At 34.9% G+C, this 19,097-nt stretch overlaps 1 protein-coding gene across 4 annotated transcripts in view; it reads right to left on the bottom strand.

The window, feature by feature from the left end:
* HMGCLL1 (3-hydroxy-3-methylglutaryl-CoA lyase like 1) overlaps positions 1-19,097 on the bottom strand; it is a 154,843-nt gene that overhangs the window by 61,305 nt on the left and 74,441 nt on the right. For 3 of the 4 annotated variants that reach the window (XM_054493021.2, XM_054493020.2, XM_054493023.2), the window contains 2 exons: positions 14,736-14,799; positions 9,409-9,597 (listed from right to left, as the gene is read on the bottom strand). In XM_054493021.2, coding sequence (XP_054348996.1) covers positions 9,409-9,597; positions 14,736-14,799 — 253 coding nt within the window. The remainder of the gene's footprint in view (positions 1-9,408; positions 9,598-14,735; positions 14,800-19,097) is intronic. The other variant, XM_054493022.2, reaches the window with a different exon arrangement.

Here is a 19,097-nt window from a genome sequence, read left to right on the forward strand (position 1 = left end):
ATAGCACTAAATGCCCACAAGAGAAAGCAGGAAAGATCCAAAATTGACACCCTAACATCACAATTAAAAGAACTAGAAAAGCAAGAGCAAACACATTCAAAAGCTAGCAGAAGGCAAGAAATAACTAAAATCAGAGCAGAACTGAAGGAAATAGAGACACAAAAAACCCTTCAAAAAATAAATGAATCCAGGAGCTGGTTTTTTGAAAGGATCAACAAAATTGATAGACCGCTAGCAAGATTAATAAAGAGAAAAAGAGAGAAGAATCAAATAGATGCAATAAAAAATGATAAAAGGGATATCACCACCGATCCCACAGAAATACAAACTACCATCAGAGAATATTACAAACAACTCTACGCAAATAAACTAGAAAATCTAGAAGAAATGGATAAATTCCTCAACACATACACCCTCCCAAGACTAAACCAGGAAGAAGTTGAATCTCTGAATAGACCAATAACAGGAGCTGAAATTGTGGCAATAATCAATAGCTTACCAACCAAAAAAAGTCCAGGACCAGATGGGTTCACAGCCGAATTCTACCAGAGGTACAAGGAGGAACTGGTACCATTCCTTCTGAAACTATTCCAATCAATAGAAAAAGAGGGAATCCTCCCTAACTCATTTTATGAGGCCAGCATCATCCTGATACCAAAGCCTGGCAGAGACACAACAAAAAAAGAGAATTTTAGACCAATATCCTTGATGAACATTGATGCAAAAATCCTCAGTAAAATACTAGCAAACCGAATCCAGCAGCACATCAAAAACCTTATCCACCATGATCAAGTGGGCTTCATCTCTGGGATGCAAGGCTGGTTCAATATACGCAAATCAATAAATGTAATCCAGCATATAAACAGAACCAAAGACAAAAACCACATGATTATCTCAATAGATGCAGAAAAGGCCGTTGACAAAATTCAACAACCCTTCATGCTAAAAACTCTCAATAAATTAGGTATTGATGGGACATATCTCAAAATCATAAGAGCTATATATGACAAACCCACAGCCAATATCATACTGAATGGGCAAAAACTGGAAGCATTCCCTTTGAAAACTGGCACAAGACAGGGATGCCCTCTCTCACCACTCCTATTCAACATAGTGTTGGAAGTTCTGGCCAGGGCAATTAGGCAGGAGAAGGAAATAAAGGGTATTCAATTAGGAAAAGAGGAAGTCAAATTGTCCCTGTTTGCAGATGACATGATTGTATATCTAGAAAACCCCATTGTCTCAGCCCAAAATCTCCTTAAGCCGATAAGCAACTTCAGCAAAGTCTCAGGATACAAAATCAATGTACAAAAATCACAAGCATTCTTATACATCAATAACAGACAAACAGAGAGCCAAATCATGAGTGAACTCCTATTCACAATTCCTTCAAAGAGAACAAAATACCTAGGAATCCAACTTACAAGGGATGTGAAGGACCTCTTCAAGGAGAACTACAAACCACTGCTCAAGGGAATAAAAGAGGATACAAAGAAATGGAAGAACATTCCATGCTCATGGGTAGGAAGAATCAATATCGTGAAAATGGTCATCCTTCCCAAGGTAATTTACAGATTCAATGCCATCCCCATCAAGCTACCAATGACTTTCCTCACAGAATTGGAAAAAACTACTTTAAAGTTCATATGGAACCAAAAAAGAGCCCGCATCGCCAAGTCAATCCTAAGCCAAAAGAACAAAGCTGGAGGCATCACACTACCTGACTTCAAACTATACTACAAGGCTACAGTAACCAAAACAGCATGGTACTGATACCAAAACAGAGATATAGATCAATGGAACAGAACGGAGCCGTCAGAAATAATGCCACATATCTACAACTATCTGATCTTTGACAAACCTGAGAAAAACAAGCAATGGGGAAAGGATTCCCTGTTTAATAAATGGTGCTGAGAAAACTGGCTAGCCATATGTAGAAAGCTGAAACTGGATCCCTTCCTTACACCTTATACAAAAATCAATTCAAGATGGATTAAAGACTTAAATGTTAGACCTAAAACCATAAAAAGCCTAGAAGAAAACCTAGGCATTACCATTCAGGACATAGGCATGGGCAAGGACTTCATGTCTAAAACACCAAAAGCAATGGCAACAAAAACCAAAATTGACAAATGGGATCTAATTAAACTAAAGAGCTTCTGCACAGCAAAGGAAACTACCATCAGAGTGAACAGGCAACCTACAAATTGGGAGAAAATTTTTGCAACCTACTCATCTGACAAAGGGCTAATATCCAGAATCTACAATGAACTCCAAAAAATTTACAAGAAAAAAACAAACAACCCCATCAAAAAGTGGGTGAAGAACATGAACAGACACTTCTCAAAAGAAGACATTTATGCAGCCAAAAAACACATGAAAAAATGCTCACCATCACTGGCCATCAGAGAAATGCAAATCAAAACCACAATGAGATACCATCTCAACCAGTTAGAATGGCAATCATTAAAAAGTCAGGAAACAACAGGTGCTGAAGAGGATGTGGAGAAATAGGAACACTTTTACACTGTTGGTGGGACTGTAAACTAGTTCAACCATTGTGGAAGTCAGTGTGGCGATTCCTCAGGGATCTAGAACTAGAAATTCCATTTGACCCAGCCATCCCATTACTGGGTATATACCCAAAGGACTATAAATCATGCTGCTATAAAGACACATGCACACGTATGTTTATTGCGGCATTATTCACAATAGCAAAGACTTGGAACCAACCCAAATGTCCAACAATGATAGATTGGATTAAGAAAATGTGGCACATATACACCATGGAATACTATGCAGCCATAGAAAATGATGAGTTCATGTCCTTTGTAGGGACATGGATGCAATTGGAAATCATCATTCTCAGTAAACTATCGCAAGAACAAAAAACCAAACGCCGCATATTCTCACTCATAGGTGGGAATTGAACAACGAGAACACATGGACACAGGAAGGGGAACATCACACTTCGGTGACTGTTGTGGGGTGGGGGGAGGGGGGAGGGATAGCATTGGGAGATATACCTAATGCTAGATGACGAGTTAATGGGTGCAGCACACCAGCATGGCACATGTATACATATGTAACTTACCTGCACATTGCGCACATGTACCATAAAACCTAAAGTATAATAATAATAATAATAAAAATAAATAAATAAAAAAAAGCTTAATGTGTTTTATGCAAACACCATGCCATAACAAGAAAATTTCCAAATTAAGGCCATATGTGTTAAGAAGTATGCGACAAGTATTTGGTTAAAAACAAGATATTGAAAACAAGATTAATAAGATAAGACATTTTCAGAATGGGTAAGAGGTGATCAAAAAGGTAATGAGTTTTGAAATTTCCATCTCTTATGCCAAGGGAAGAATCGTATCATTTTCTGGCCTCAATTCTTACTATAGTATAAAAGCCAAATTTAAGCCCCCAAAAGAAGAAAGATTAGACTGAGAAGAAACTAATAGTATTAATAGATAAGGCTTTCTTTTCTCGAAGGTGATAACAGCAAGAAAAAATCATTTTAAAATTAAGAATAGTTATTTTTATAAGGTAAAAATTAACCACAATGAGTTGTACTGATTTTAAACTTGCATTATTATGTCTGAAGGAAATAAAATAACAGCTGAAACCTAGAATTAATGTCATACTAGGTGCAATTAGTGATAAAAACAAAGAAACATCCATATCTTTAATTTTTGGAATTACTATAATCACATTAATTTAATCAAAATTGCCAAGAAAAGCAAACAAAATATTTTGATTAACTATATTTGTTTTGAATCTAAGAAATTTTCATGAAAAGGGTATGAGCATATACCTCTATTTATCTTCCAGTGTAACAGAATTCTTTTGCATATGAGGAAATGTAATTATCCCAATATCATATTCTGTAGATAATGGAAAAGTCAGTGAAAAAATTGAAGTACCCATTAGGAGGACACTGGAGAATTTCCAGAAAATGAAGCAGAAAACCATAACACTTGGCCCCATGGAAAGTGAAAAGCTACCAGCCATATTCTCCATCCTGTAATCTCTGTTTCATGAGCCTCGACTTTACTTCTCTGTGTATATCTGCACTCGAAGACTCTGCCTATGACCTTTTCAGCCTCTGGATCCCAAAAAAGATGTTCTAACTATCAGATATGTGTTCAAGAGTTTCCTTGGTCCAGTGAGCTGTGACTTGTGAGAATGGAGATCACAATGCATGTTATTCTCTGTGCCTACCCTTTTATCCTAGAGTATCGACCAACATAAATTAATGGTGCTGATGTAAGCATGGAAACAATGATTTACAAAACACAACAACAACAAACAAAAAACTGTTAAACTGTGATTAAAAAGAAAATCAACAAACAAAAAACCCTTCTACTGATGAATCCAGTGTTCATTCTTTTTTACTTTTCTGACACAGGAAACACTTGACAATCAATTTTTCTACTACTTGCCCATTTGATCAGCATGGATGAAATGCTGTGGGAGTGGCAGGGTGAGTTTAGACATGTTTACTTTTTTGGTGAGCTTGAAGTTTGTGATCTAAGTATAGTCTGTTGCATGAAGATTAACCACTTTCATTTTTGGCTTATTACAGTAGAATCAGAAATTTTATACGTGTTATTTTTATATGTTGATTAAATGAATGTCAGTTTAAAATTTCCTGTAGCTCAGAAACAGCTTTTTCCAACTATCCATTATACCTGTGGATATCTAGAAATAGATGAAGATTATATTATCCCTAAAGACAAAAACTAATTGATCATCTGTTGCCAAAATCAGAGAGATGCTTATATTAATAAAAAGATGTTGGAGATGAACTAAAGCAAATAGAAGTATTAGAATGTATACCCATTTTTTTTTTACCACTGATGTAAACAATCCAACCACTTGTAAAAAACATATATAAAGGCACTTTGTTCATCTTTGTTCATTCAGACTTCTGTGGCTCAGGAGACTTGTTTATACACACTTGAAAATCCAACTGTCCAACCACATGCATTGTTATCAAGGCATCATTCTAGAAATTCTGTATCTCATCTCAGTTTTGCACAACTCAGGGAAGTAGACATCATTACATCCATTCTTACAAATATAGAACTGAGAAACAAAGAGGTTTATCTGGCTAGTAATGGGAATTTAAAAAATTTCTTCTTGAGAAACTCAAAAACAAATTATATGAAGAAAGATTTGCTATTTGGTCGCTTTTAAACATGGAACATGGTTTATTAAGCAGCACACCAACATAGCACATGTGTACATATGTAACTAACTTGCACGTTGTGCACATGTACCCTAAAACTTAAAGTATAATTAAAAAAAGAGTAAATCTAAAAACTGAAAGCTTTTGATGTAAAAATTAGGTGAATAATTTGGTCTTTCTAAAAGAGAATAGTAAACATATGAAAAACATTATGAAAAAAGGCACATTAAAGTTTATTAAACTTAAGAGAAAAAAGGGCACATAGTACTTCAGAAGAAGAAATGTAAATATTGCCTGTTCTTTGTCTTTATGCTACCAATCAACGTGTAGCTGTTATTTCAGTATTGGATCTCATTTGTTTCCTCATTTCAGTGGAGAAAAATAGAGGCTGAGAAATTAATTAGATTAAACAATTTGTTAACTGGCCTTTTACTTAGGTACTTGGCAGAAGGGTGAAGCTAAATTTTTACATTAAAAATTAAGATAAGTATATTGGGCCACATCCGTTTCTTCCATTACTAAAATGCTGTACGTTTTGTCACCTCATTTTCTTGCTCTTTTGGTTTTGAGGGATTATAAATATCCCACACTGGGATCGACATGCTCAGAATAATTTCTCTATATTAAATAATATGATAATTATTCTTGAATTCCATACAACCATCTCTGGTCCCATAAATCATATATTTAAGTAATAAAAAAGAAACAATAAAACCCAGGAACCCAAGAAAGATCCCTCAGATCCCTCTACTACACTATTAGTGTGTGCTTTCCAGACTGAGGGGGACGTTCCATTTATAACTTTCATTTGTTTCCTATCATTGTGGCCAAGTTTCCACTTATTACATGTCTCCTTGCCTTAATGTTAACTTCCAGTCTGAAGCACTGTAAACGGTTTCTCCACCCCTAAATTAAAGCAAATGATATCTAGTCCACATCCACCACCAATCTTACTAGAAGCCACTTCAAAGATTCCATTTTTTAAAAATGAAGTATGGCCTCTGCTTCCTGAAGCCAAGGTTGGCCCTGTTCATAATGAAGTTAGATTTTCTCTGATTCTCCTTCTATTCAAACTCTGGCAGTTTTCTTCAATATATTTTCTTCTTCTCCTCTAGAGTTAAACCTGCTTATTCTGTTTTTGTTGTTGGAACAGGGGTGAGAAGAGAGCACTGGTGAACACCTCACTCAGCGCCACTCAGGACCAGTCCACATGTGTTTGCAGTGACATTCCAGTACCACATGTGGCTGTCTTTCATAAACATAAAAGTTTCAAAACATTTGAACACTGTCTCAGTTACATACAGTTTCAAGAAAGCAGTTGTGTATATATCTTTCTTATGATGTCAATGCGTTATCAAACTCTATGCCAGCTGACGGTGGAAAAGACAGAAAGCTCTACATCTCTGCTTTTTGAACATTTTCTCAGTCACTCATTTATAGTAGCTTCTCTGGCCTCATATCATGTTGCTTATCATGCAAACCATTTTTACTCTCTTATCCAGGTATTTACACTGTGGCTATAAATTCAGCTCTGGGGCAATGTAACACAGAGTATACTATTGCTTTCCTAGCCCCCTTCCCTCCCTTCTGCCCCAGCGTCCCAGGCACACAACAGAGCTTCTGCACATGGTAGAAAAACAGAAAACACAGATCCTCAGATCCTGACAATTAGACAGACATTCTACTATCACAGGAGCCACTGAGGGGTACAGTATCAATCTCCCCCCTCACACACACACACACACACATGCACAGAAAGACACAGATCTCAAATAGTTTAGCGTAAGCTGAAGATATGTTCCTTAAAAAATATATTTATATATTATATGTTAACATATAAAAATACATTATTAATATATACATATATTATATATGATTATATAATCATATATAATATATGTATATATTAATAATGTATATTTTATAAGAATATTCTTCTGGCATCTGCAGTGCAACTGACCCATAAGTATTTGAAAATAACTCATCTGCTTAGGTCTTTCCAGTTCTGCAGGTATGTGAACTTGAACCCTAAACCCACAAAACGTTGTGTAGTATAAAGAGATACATCCTATTTCTCCTCTACTCATAGCTGAGACCATGAGACATGAATATGCTTGCTCTCTCCTTTTATGGGATGGATCTTTTGCTGATTCACCCTTTGACTGGGGGTGTGGTCTTTTGGGGAGTCCTGTCCTTACATATGTTCTCATTCATCTTCCTCATCTTGCTTTGGCCCAACGTTGTTTCCTGTCCCCTGTATGGCTGTTATAAGATGGAAAAATGGCCCAGAATTTCAGTCCAAATCTCTCAGAAAACAGAGACAATGCAATGCAACCAATTTAGCAAATTTCATAAACCTTAATTTATCTGAATACATTAGTCTTCTTTTAATTACTAGGACATAATCCTCTCCTTCCCCAACGACTTTTGCTCAAACGATGTTTCATCAGCTTAAAACATTCTTTTCACACACGTGCACACACACACACACCGCAACACACACACACCATTTTAGGATTAGTTCCTTCTCATTTTTTTTTTTTGTTTTTTTTGAGAAGGAGTCTTGCTCTGTCGCCCAGGCTGGAGTGCAGTGGCGCGATCTTGGCTCACTGCAAGCTCCGCCTCCCAGGTTCACGCCGTTCTCTTGCCTCAGCCTCCCAAGTAGCTGGGACTACAGGCGCCCACCACCACACCCGGCTAATTTTTTTGTATTTTTTTTAGTAGAGACGGGGTTTCACCATGTTAGCCAGGATGGTCTTGATCTCCTGACCTCGTCGTAATCCACCCGCCTCAGCCTCCCAAAGTGCTGGGATTACAGGTGTGAGCCACTGCGCCTGGACCCTTCTCATTCTTTAGATATGATTTCAATAATTACTTCTTCAGATAAGCCTTTCTTAACCATTAAAACTGCATTGGGGTATTAGCAATGTTTTGTTACTTGGGCATTTTCAAGAGGCAGACTTAGTCTAGAAGCAGAAGTTTGGGGTCCCAGATCTTGTTCTATAGCCCTTTATCCTGAAGACCTAAACTGTCATTCATTCTGTAATAAATATGCTACACAAATAAATGATTACTCAAAGTGTTAAAATATAGAAGATATATTCATACAGAGAAATGAGAGAGAGAGAAACAGCCCTTCAGAAACAATAACTTCCAGTTGCAGCTGAACACAGGATACTGAAGTGCTGCCTAGTTTTCTATTGTTTCAGAAACTAGAATACCTAGGCAAGGAAAATTGCAAAAATTCCCACGCCCCAAAGACCATGGAATAACATTTTCTCTTTTCTCTGATTCAATAGAACATTCTTTTCTTGCTTCCAGAGGATAAATAAGGATTTGTACACATATGTTACAAAGTCAAAATAAGCCCTTGTGGAACTTGATCTTCCCATTGTTTTTTAACTTCTGCCAAGCAACTGTATACTTTAGGACTGTGATACTAAGTTTACATACTGGTTTTCAGCCTCCAACCAGAAAGCTTTTATATAGTCTTATCTCTGATTGTCGAAATCTTGGATTCTGAGGATATCAAACAAATCATTTTTAGCTGCATTTAAGAAACTGACATTAATTTTAAAATAATACTCTTTTAATGCTACTTATAGCTATTCTTTTTAAAATAACACAGAGTGTAATAAGCAATTCATAATCTTCCAACTTTCTAGATCTCTTCACTTTATCATATAATGGAATATAGTTGATTAAAACACACAAATTCTGTCAAAAGTAAGCGTGCCAACCTCAGGAAAACATTTTAAGCAAAATATACTATATTTCAGCACCATATCTTCCCATCATAGAGCATGAAATCGCCAAATAAAGCATTAGTTTCATGATTATGATCGTCTACTATTTTTGTGTTTTGTGCTGCTCAAAATGCCATCATATTTCAGTCTATTAAATGTTATGGTTGATAGAATATGGGAAGAGAAACAAGCAGACATAACTCTGCTAAGATTAATACTTTTCAAAAGAACAGATTACAGATTTTATCAAATCAAACTAACAGTAATAAGAGATCTTCACTGCCCTAAAAAAATGTGAAATTGACAAATATTTCCCAAGTGCCTGTCATGTGCAGACACTGGTTAAAATTAGATTCATAACATTTTATGAAAATTGTAACAATACAGCTCTCAGTATGTTTATATTACAGATAAAGATGAACACCCTATGCACACACGTAACACACAAAGAGTACAAAATACCTGAAGGGCCGTAAGGATATTTGCTAAGGCTTGTCCGTAAGTGTCATGACAGTGAACAGCAAGAGCACCTGGTGGGATTTCTTTCATCACACTTTCCAACATTCTTTTCATACTTCCTGGAGTTCCCACTCCAATTGTATCTCCTAGAGAGATCTCATAACAACCCATGCCGTACAATCTCTTAGACACCTGTTGATAAACGTGAAGTGCTAGTAAAATAATGGAAATGAAGAAACTCAAACCCTCTTGTGCCACAACTAACATCATCTAAAGGTAAAAATTACAACTAAGACCAGTAATGTCCATGAAAAATATATAATGTATTTTCTGGTCCTTTTTCTTTGCTTATGATATTCTAAACATTATATAAGACTTTGAGATTATTGCAATTATCTTTTTCTAATATTCAAGTTTGCCTTAGAGTCATATCTACCTACCTTTTTATCCAGCTATTTGTTCTACTATGAAATTATAAGCTACAATGTCAACTATGGGAGGCGTATGTTTCTCAACACTATAATCAAACCAAAGCATTACAGATATACTTTGGAAGTGGTATTTCTTAAGCTATTAGTTTAGGGGTCAAAACAGTAATAAGAGATCTTCATTGCCCTAAAAAATGTGAAATTTACAAATATTTTGCTATACATACATATATACATATATACACATATATACATACAAATATATACACATGTATACATATATACATGTATACATATATACATGTATACATATATACACATATATACATGTATACATATATACACATATACACATATATACATATATACACATATACATATATACACATATATACACATATATACATATATACATATATACACACATATATACATAAATACATATATACACATATATACATAAATACATATATATACATATATACATATATATACCTATATACATATATATGCATATATGTGTGTGTGTGTGTGTGTGTATATATATATATATATATATATACAGCTGACCCTTAAACTACACAAGTTTGAACTCTATGGATCCACTTGTACATGATTTTTTTAAAAATAACTACATTAACTTTTTTTTTGGATATTTTCAACAATTTGAAAAAACTTGCAGACAAATCCCATAGCATAGAAATGTCAAAAAAAGAAAAAGGTATGTCATGAATATATAAAATATATGTTAATACTAATCTATTTTTCTCATTTACTATAAAATAATACAAATGTATTTTTAAAGGTTAAAATTTATCAAAACTCAGCACACAAACAGACTGTAGATAGTGCCATTCTCATTCAAGAGAAATGTGCATGTAATGATTCAGTACTAAATCATAACTGCATAAAATTAATTATAGTACATACTGTACTATTGTAATAATTTTGTAGCCACCTTCTGTTACTATTCCAGTGAGCTCCAGTGAGGGTATCCACTTAAAATCCTGATGACGCTAATCATGTCTGTATCAACAGTTCATCTTTCCAGTAAATTGCATATCACAGCACAAAGTGACCTCTTGCAGTTCTTATGTGTTTTTCATTATATTTAGTGCAATACCATAAACCTTAAATAACGCCAATGAACTCATAGGAAGTGCAACTAGTGATGCTGGAAGTGCTCCCAAGAAGCAGAAAAAAAGTCATGACATAAGAGAAAGCTGAATTGCTCAATATGCACCATAGATTGAGGTCTCCAGCTACATTTGCCCACCATTTCAAGATCACGAAAATCAAAATATGTGTTAATTGGTGGGTTACATTATCTAAAAGGCTCCCACTCAACAGTAAGCTATTAGTAGTTAAGTTTTGGGAGCAAAAGTTATACCTAGATTTTTGACTGTGCATGTGGAGTGTGGTGCCCCTAACCTCCAAATTGTTCATGGATCAACTATATTAAGTTCAGCTCTTTCACTAGGTAGCTTTGCAACTGGTAGAGTCATTTAATATTTCTGGCCTAATTTATCTGGCTCATAAATATATATACTTTGAGGTAAATTGCAAGATCTCTTCAAGCTGAATAATGTTACTTTCAAAGAGCAATTTGAATGCATAAAGGCAGCATGGTATTTTGACAAAGACATGGGTTCTGGAATCAGAGAGGTCTGAATTTAAATCTCAGCTCCCACTCATTCTAATCATGTGACACTGGGCAGAAGATTAGCCTATTTAAGCCTCAATCCCTAATCTGTAGAATACAGACAACAAAAAACCTTCTTTTAGCATATTTTCTAAGCCTTGGTTACTTTGTTCTTAAAAAAAAAAGATAAAAACAATTTTAATAATGATATGTTTGGTTGTAAAAGTGAAACAAGAATGTATAAAAGCCATTTGACACACAATCTGGCACATGATACTGATTCGCTCATTCATTTAATATGTATTTCTTCAATACCTATTTTATGGCAGATGCTGTGCTAGGTCCCAGGATATAATGGGGAAATGAATATTGACATAGCTCATGTTATTACAGATCCTGAAGTCAAGTGAGGATAGATCTTAGTCAACCCTACTAAAGAATAAATAAATACTAGCTAAAAATAAGAATTTTCAAACAAAGAAATAGGATTCTAAGAGCATGTAGCAAAGGAAATTGACCTGGATCTGTCAAACTTAGGACCTATGTGACAACTTGAAATAAAGTAAGCTTTATTATAAAGTCCTTACTAACTCGTTGAAGAGGGTGAGAGGGAAGGATTTGAGAAGAATGTTCTAGGAAGAATATCAAATGCAAATGTTAATGGCTTCCAGGCAGCTGACATATAAAATGCAAAGAACATTCCAGGTAGGGAAAAAGCTAAATGCAAAGCACAGTGTAATGAGAAAGCAAAAACCGAGGAGGGAGACAATGAGGGGAAGGACCAGAGGCCTGAACAGAGTAATCACAGTTTGAAGTATTAATTTCAGAGAGAAGAGAGTGAGTTAAGCACAAAATGTATTAGAATCACACAAAAGGCCCCTTTAAAGTTTCTGGTCCTGAATTATTCCTGTTACATGACTCTGCGGTAGCACCTTAGGCATTCGGGTACAGAAATGGAGATCCTCACCCAAGGTGTGTGTGGTTCATTCCTATGTGGTGCACAGCAAAAGGAAGAAAGCAAGTGTGCTGGTAAGCAAAGGTGGATCCAGGTTTTCTGGGGCAAGCCTGAAGTTATGCCCTTTGGAGTTATTCTTTAAAAAAAATATACAATTGTGAATGCAAATTAATGACAGAGCCTTGGAAGGGTCCCATGCAAGTGAAAAACCTAAAAAAACCTGAATTGTGTTATTTTATAGTATATGTGCCTCTGTGTGCAAGGGTCTTGTGTAAATAATAGATAAAAGGGTATGTTTCATTTGAAAAATCTGCAGTAGATTCCAAAAGTTCAAATGAAAGCACAAAAGAGGAACAGCTTTAGCTAAACTGAAAGTTTATCCTGCCTAAATTTGGATTTTCTTATAAGGCCATCTTCACTGCTTTGGTGCAAAATTTTTCAAAAATTACTAAATTTGTCAAAATTAACCTTAAAAACAGGTCTACATTAATATACTTTATATACAAATACATTTCTGAGACAATCTAATATAATCTCAGAGACAGTGCATTTTGTATTCATTGGCATAAATAAATAATAAAGGACAGGAAAAAATAAACTTCAGTAATCAGGGCCTTAATGACTATAATCTATTGCTGTAAAATTGTTCTGGAATAACAGCAACTTAATCACAGCAGTAAGATCCACAGGATCACAAAAGGACAAAAACACAAAAGTAGTGTATACTCTGATATAATAGGCCAAAGTATGCAGGAGAAAAACAGGCATAGGCATGGACAAGGACTTCATGTCTAAAACACCAAAAGCAATGGCAACAAAAGCCAAAATTCACAAATGGGATCTAATTAAACTAAAGAGCTTCTGCACAGCAAAAGAAACTACCATCAGAGTGAACAGGCAACCTACAAATTGGGAGAAAATTTTCGCAACCTACTCATCTGACAAAGGGCTAATATCCAGAATCTACAATGAACTCCAACAAATTTACAAGAAAAAAACAAACAACCCCATCAAAAAGTGGGCGAAGGACATGAACAGACACTTCTCAAAAGAAGACATTTATGCAGCCAAAAGACACATGAAAAAATGCTCATCATCACTGGCCATCAGAGAAATGCAAATCAAAACCACAATGAGATACCATCTCACACCAGTTAGAATGGCGATCATTAAAAAGTCAGGAAACAACAGGTGCTGGAGAGGATGTGGAGAAATAGGAACACTTTTACACTGTTGGTGGGACTGTAAACTAGTTCAACCCTTGTGGAAGTCAGTGTGGCGATTCCTCAGGGATCTAGAACTAGAAATACCATTTGACCCAGCCATCCCATTACTGGGTATATACCCAAAGGACTATAAATCATGCTGCTATAAAGACACATGCACACGTATGCTTATTTCGGCACTATTCACAATACCAAAGACTTGGAACCAACCCAAATGTCCAACAGTGATAGACTGGATTAAGAAAATGTGGCACATATACGCCATGGAATACTATGCAGCCATAAAAAATGATGAGTTCATGTCCTTTGTAGGGACATGGATGAAATTGGAAATCATCATTCTCAGTAAACTATCACAAGGACAAAAAACCAAACACCGTATGTTCTCACTCATAGATGGGAATTGAACAATGAGAACACATGGACACAGGAAGGGGAACATCATACTCTGGGGACTGTTGTGGGGTGGGGGGAGGGGGGAGGGATAGCATTAGGAGATATACCTAATGCTAAATGGCAAGTTAATGGGTGCAGCACACCAGCATGGCACATGTATACATATGTAACTAACCTGCACATTGTGCACATGTACCCTAAAACTTAAAGTATAATAATAATAAAATATATATATATAAATGACAAAAAAAGTTATTAAATAAAAATTGACTACCAAACATTAAAAAAAAAACAAAAAAAAAAAACTGGGATGCTGCCTAAGCAACCAAGGCAAAGTTTAAGTGTTTCTCCAAAAACTACCCTGACATTCTGATGGAGATTGGAAAGGCCACTCACTATGTTATAGCCACAAAAAAACAAAATAGATATTTTTATTCCTTCCACCTTTGAGCACCCAAATTATAGGACTCAACTGTCCCTTAACGTTGAAAACTTATAGCCAATGTACAGGACTTCACTGTTAAAATGAAACTGTTAGTTAAGTGATCAAATATGTCTTCAGTGTTCGCCTCTTAATCTATGGCTTCATGCTATGCAGATTCAATAAATATTAAGAAAGCCCAGTTTTAAAAATAATATATATCATGTTACCGTAAACCAAAAAAGCTGGAGATGTAGCTTACTTCTGTCACTTTTTGCGGTGTAATACTTCCTTCATATGGACAGCCCAGAGCACAAGACACATACCTAGATTAAAAATAGAGCTTTATAAATATGCATATGGTAAATAAACCATTTCCATTTTATAAAAATTAAGAATTAGCTGAAACTGCATCAAGAAAATTTATTTTCTCTATTACTTTATTATTATTTTATCATTAGACCAAACCAAATAAAGTTTGAAGCATTTTCAATCAGCTCACATTTTTATCTTTCTATAATAATTACAATTTGATACGTGTTTTTGATAACAGATGGGGATAAATAGTAAGTGATTATCTGGTAAAGTTATTCATACCATAGCAACATATTAACATTCAAAGCAGAAAATACCAGTGAAATATATGGTTTTGTTTAAATAATTACATACACTCAACTGTTAAATATCTGGGTCTTTGGAAACATACAAGGAGACCATGTAGGAAACGAACTGAATTTTTCTTCTTACTCCCATCTGGATATTTTGGCCTCATTTAGATACAGTCATTAATCATCCAAAGGTCTTGGAACTGGGCATAGCCTCAGAGTTCATTTTTTCTCTCTCTCTCATGGGTTTACCTAAATCATTCCAAACAGAAGAGCGTCTAGTGTGTTTAGAAGGCTCAGAATAAAGATATTCTATAAGCTTCTTTTGTAACTCATTCTAACATTAAAAAGTCAAGCATTTCCTGCAAAGACAAACATCCATTTCAATCTTAAATAATTAAGCTTTAGGAAAAGCCTGCTTTAGCTATTTCCAGCTTAACATCAATCCCATTTTATTAAACTTACTTAAGAGACATTTACAATTCTTGTATTGAAATAATGTGTAATGAGTATGACATTTAGGAATGAATGAAGCAAGCTGCATAAAAGGGAGAGGGATGGTGGGAAATGAGGCTGGAGATCGAATATGGGGGTCACAACATGAAAGGCTTTAGAAAGCAAAGCCTTTGAACGCCATTCCAAGTTGTCTGGACTTTGAGATCACTCAAAATTATTTTGAGGCACTGAAAATTATTACGTAAGGTAGTGGCAAGATCGGATTTGTTTCCCAGAAATATAATTCTGTGGGGGCAGTGGAAGCAGATGCCAGAGAAGAGGTAGAGGCAAAAACACAAGAAATATCCTATTTCCTTAATTCTAATATGCTATTGATTGGAAGGTGCACTATGAAATTCCTAACAGTCTTTGGAGTAGAAAAATAAAATACATATTCAATGATTCAGTACATAGCTATTGACTCTAAGATGTAACCAAATTAGGTTACAGAAATTATAGAAGTGTTAAAATGTCAATTAAAATATGTTTTAGTATTAAGTAGTTTTATAAGCCATTCAAGCAGTTATGAGGGATAGGAAAGGATAAAAGAGGATAAATTCAAGTAAAATTGGAAAGTTATGCCAGACAGGAAGCTCATCCCTCTGCTATTCCTATAATATCCCTCCATTAATCACTATAATCTAAGTTTATGCTTTAGATAATCTGTAAATTTAATCAAGATGTGTGAAAATAAAATGTTCTTAAATGAACATAACACTGGAGAAGGTGGCTAGGGATGGAGAAGGAGAAAAAGTTTTAATACAAATGTAATGATTACGATAACATGCTACTATATAAATACATTGATTTTTGAACCCAAAACATCTAGATGTGAGTAAATAGAAAATCCAAGGTATTTATTTACATGTTCTCCTTCTAAATGTGAAAAACAAACATAAAACAAATGCAAAACAAAACAAACCTCTCCTGCATTTTCAAATTATTATTTGGCCACAGCTACCACTTTATTGACAGAACCTTAACTCTTTATGTGGGCATTTTTATTTATTCACACTTTCCCTCCAGGATATTTCCATGCCTGTGTTTCTGAGATCTTCACTCTCTGTCTTATTTCATGTTCATATGCTCTTCCCTATCTTGTGAGGGAACACTGCTTTGATCTAGTCATGCATGCGGCTACTTTCTCCAAGGCTAATGTGATGGTTCTCAACTATGTTCCCTTAACTGTATACTTTAACATTCCAAAGCAGAGGTTGGTACACTAAGGCCTAGAGACCAAATCCTGCCTATTACTCTTTTAATAATAAAATTGTATTAGAATACAGCCATGCCCATCTGTTTGCATACTTATCTATGGCTGCTTTTACACTACAGCAGAGTTGAGCAGTTGCAACAGAAATCATCTGACCCACAATACTTAAAATGTTATTGTCTGGAACTTTACAGAAAAAGCTTGCCAACCCATTCTAAAGAAGTCAAGCTACTTTTCCTGAGTGAGAAAAGGCCTCTACCGTCATGAATATGAACTGAATTATCTTCTTTGACAAGCGGCCAAAGCTAACTTCTGGACTTCTGCTCTTCTCTAACAATCTATTACAGTGGTTCTCAACCTTGGCTGCACAGAATCACCTTGCTGCTTTAAAAAAGATAAACACTGATGCTTAGGATATGTTCCAAAATAATTAAACCAGAAACCTAGGGAATGAAATCCAACCACCAATATATTATTTTATATAATTTTTAAAGTTCTATTATACTGCCAACATTGAAAATCACTCAACTATTAGAAATACTGCATCACCTGGATTGCTCTACTGATTCCCTTGTGTAAAAAGTTATATTACATGGACCTGACCGTATCTACCTAATCTCAGGAATTTCCTCACAACTATGCCATAATATTTTCGTTCAGCTTTGATTCCCTGGTGGTTAAGTTTTACACAGACCCATTCCAAATAATTTCTACTTTTCTGAAGCTGCAAACTGCAATTGCTCCATTTATTTTTTTCATCTTATCCCTTATTTCTGGTTCAATGTTTTTGACTTAAGTGAATACTTAGTAGTTCTTTCAGCAAGAGTCTGGTAGATATTGCAGACTGTTTTGTCAGCAAATGGTTTCATTTCATCTTCATTCTTGAGCAATAGTTTGACTAGGTATAAAATTCTATGTTGACAGTTATCTTGGCACATTGAATATATTATTTTACTGTCTCTGGTCTCAGTTATTGCTAACAGGAATTTTACTGTCAAGCTAATTCTTTTATGGTAGTCTATTTTTTTTCTCTAGTGTTCTATCTGTTTCTATCTTATCTGCATTTTACTATTAGCTATCTCAGGATCTGCTATACTTCTTCAATATTAACATTAGTGTTTTTCCTAATTTCTAGAAAATTCTCAAGGTACTACCTTTTCAAACATATTTCTCATATCTATTTTCTCTGTTTACTCCATATGGAAATTCTATTAGGCATTTTCTACTAACCTTACTTTTACAATTTCTATTAATTTATTTTTCTGGGCTTCACTCTTACAGTTTTCTCAAATCTTAATTGCAGGCTAAGCTGCACATAATCTGCTGTTCCCTTTGGCTACATGTAATCTGCTATTCAATTAATTCATTCACTTTTATATTTTAATGAATATATTCCCATTTATAGATAATGTTTCATTTTGTCAAATACTAATTTTGTTTTCTGTAAAGATCTGGTCTTTTTTTTGGCTTGCATTGTGAATTTTTTAAAGAGTCATTTTAAATACATGATTTTGCTATTTATTATACTTTCTTAGACTGCTAAATTGTTTCAGGTATATCCATCTTCTGAATTTTATTTTTCTCATCCACAAAGATGTTATATCTTTTTTTTATTATTATACTTTAAGTCTTATGTTCTTCCTTTGCCTCTATAAACATTTCATGTGGTTAATTTATAATCTTTTTCAGATTGTTCTTTTACCTTCTGTTCTGCTAAAGTTTTTCTCTGTTGTCTCCTGTGTTTGTTTTCCTTAAGTTAGCTTGTTTTCTCATGTGCTTTATAGTTTTTATTGTGAGTGCATTTTCATGGTAATTTTAGTTTCTGTAGGAATTCTTTGAGCATCTTGAATTATTTAAACAATCCTATCGAAAGAATCTGACTGCTTTCTGCCCTTACCCTGTGGCATTTATCAATTCTTGAACAAATTTCTACCTTAATTTCTCAATTTGGGTTTCCACAATACTCATGTGTCACAAATCCACAACCCATAAAAATAGCTGGCATGGATCTCAATGACTTTGCATTGGCAAAGAGGTGATGCCAGACTCCAAGACATAGTTCCAAATTCATACCTTAGCAGAACATTGAATTTTTTCCCATGTAGGTATTAAAATCCCATTACTACACGACTAGGTACTCTTTCTGGGATAGATACTCCCATATGCTTCTGTGGTATCAACCTACATGATTGCCACATTTTCCCTGACGAAACCTGAGACTTTTTTTTTTCTCAGCTAGGTGATATGTTTTAAAAGTTATAAAATTTCTGTGTGTGTAATGAGAATGAAAAAGGGGATCTATGGGTTAGCT

The sequence above is a fragment of the Pongo pygmaeus genome, chromosome 5 (genome assembly GCF_028885625.2).
Source record: "Pongo pygmaeus isolate AG05252 chromosome 5, NHGRI_mPonPyg2-v2.0_pri, whole genome shotgun sequence".
NCBI lineage: Eukaryota > Metazoa > Chordata > Mammalia > Primates > Hominidae > Pongo > Pongo pygmaeus.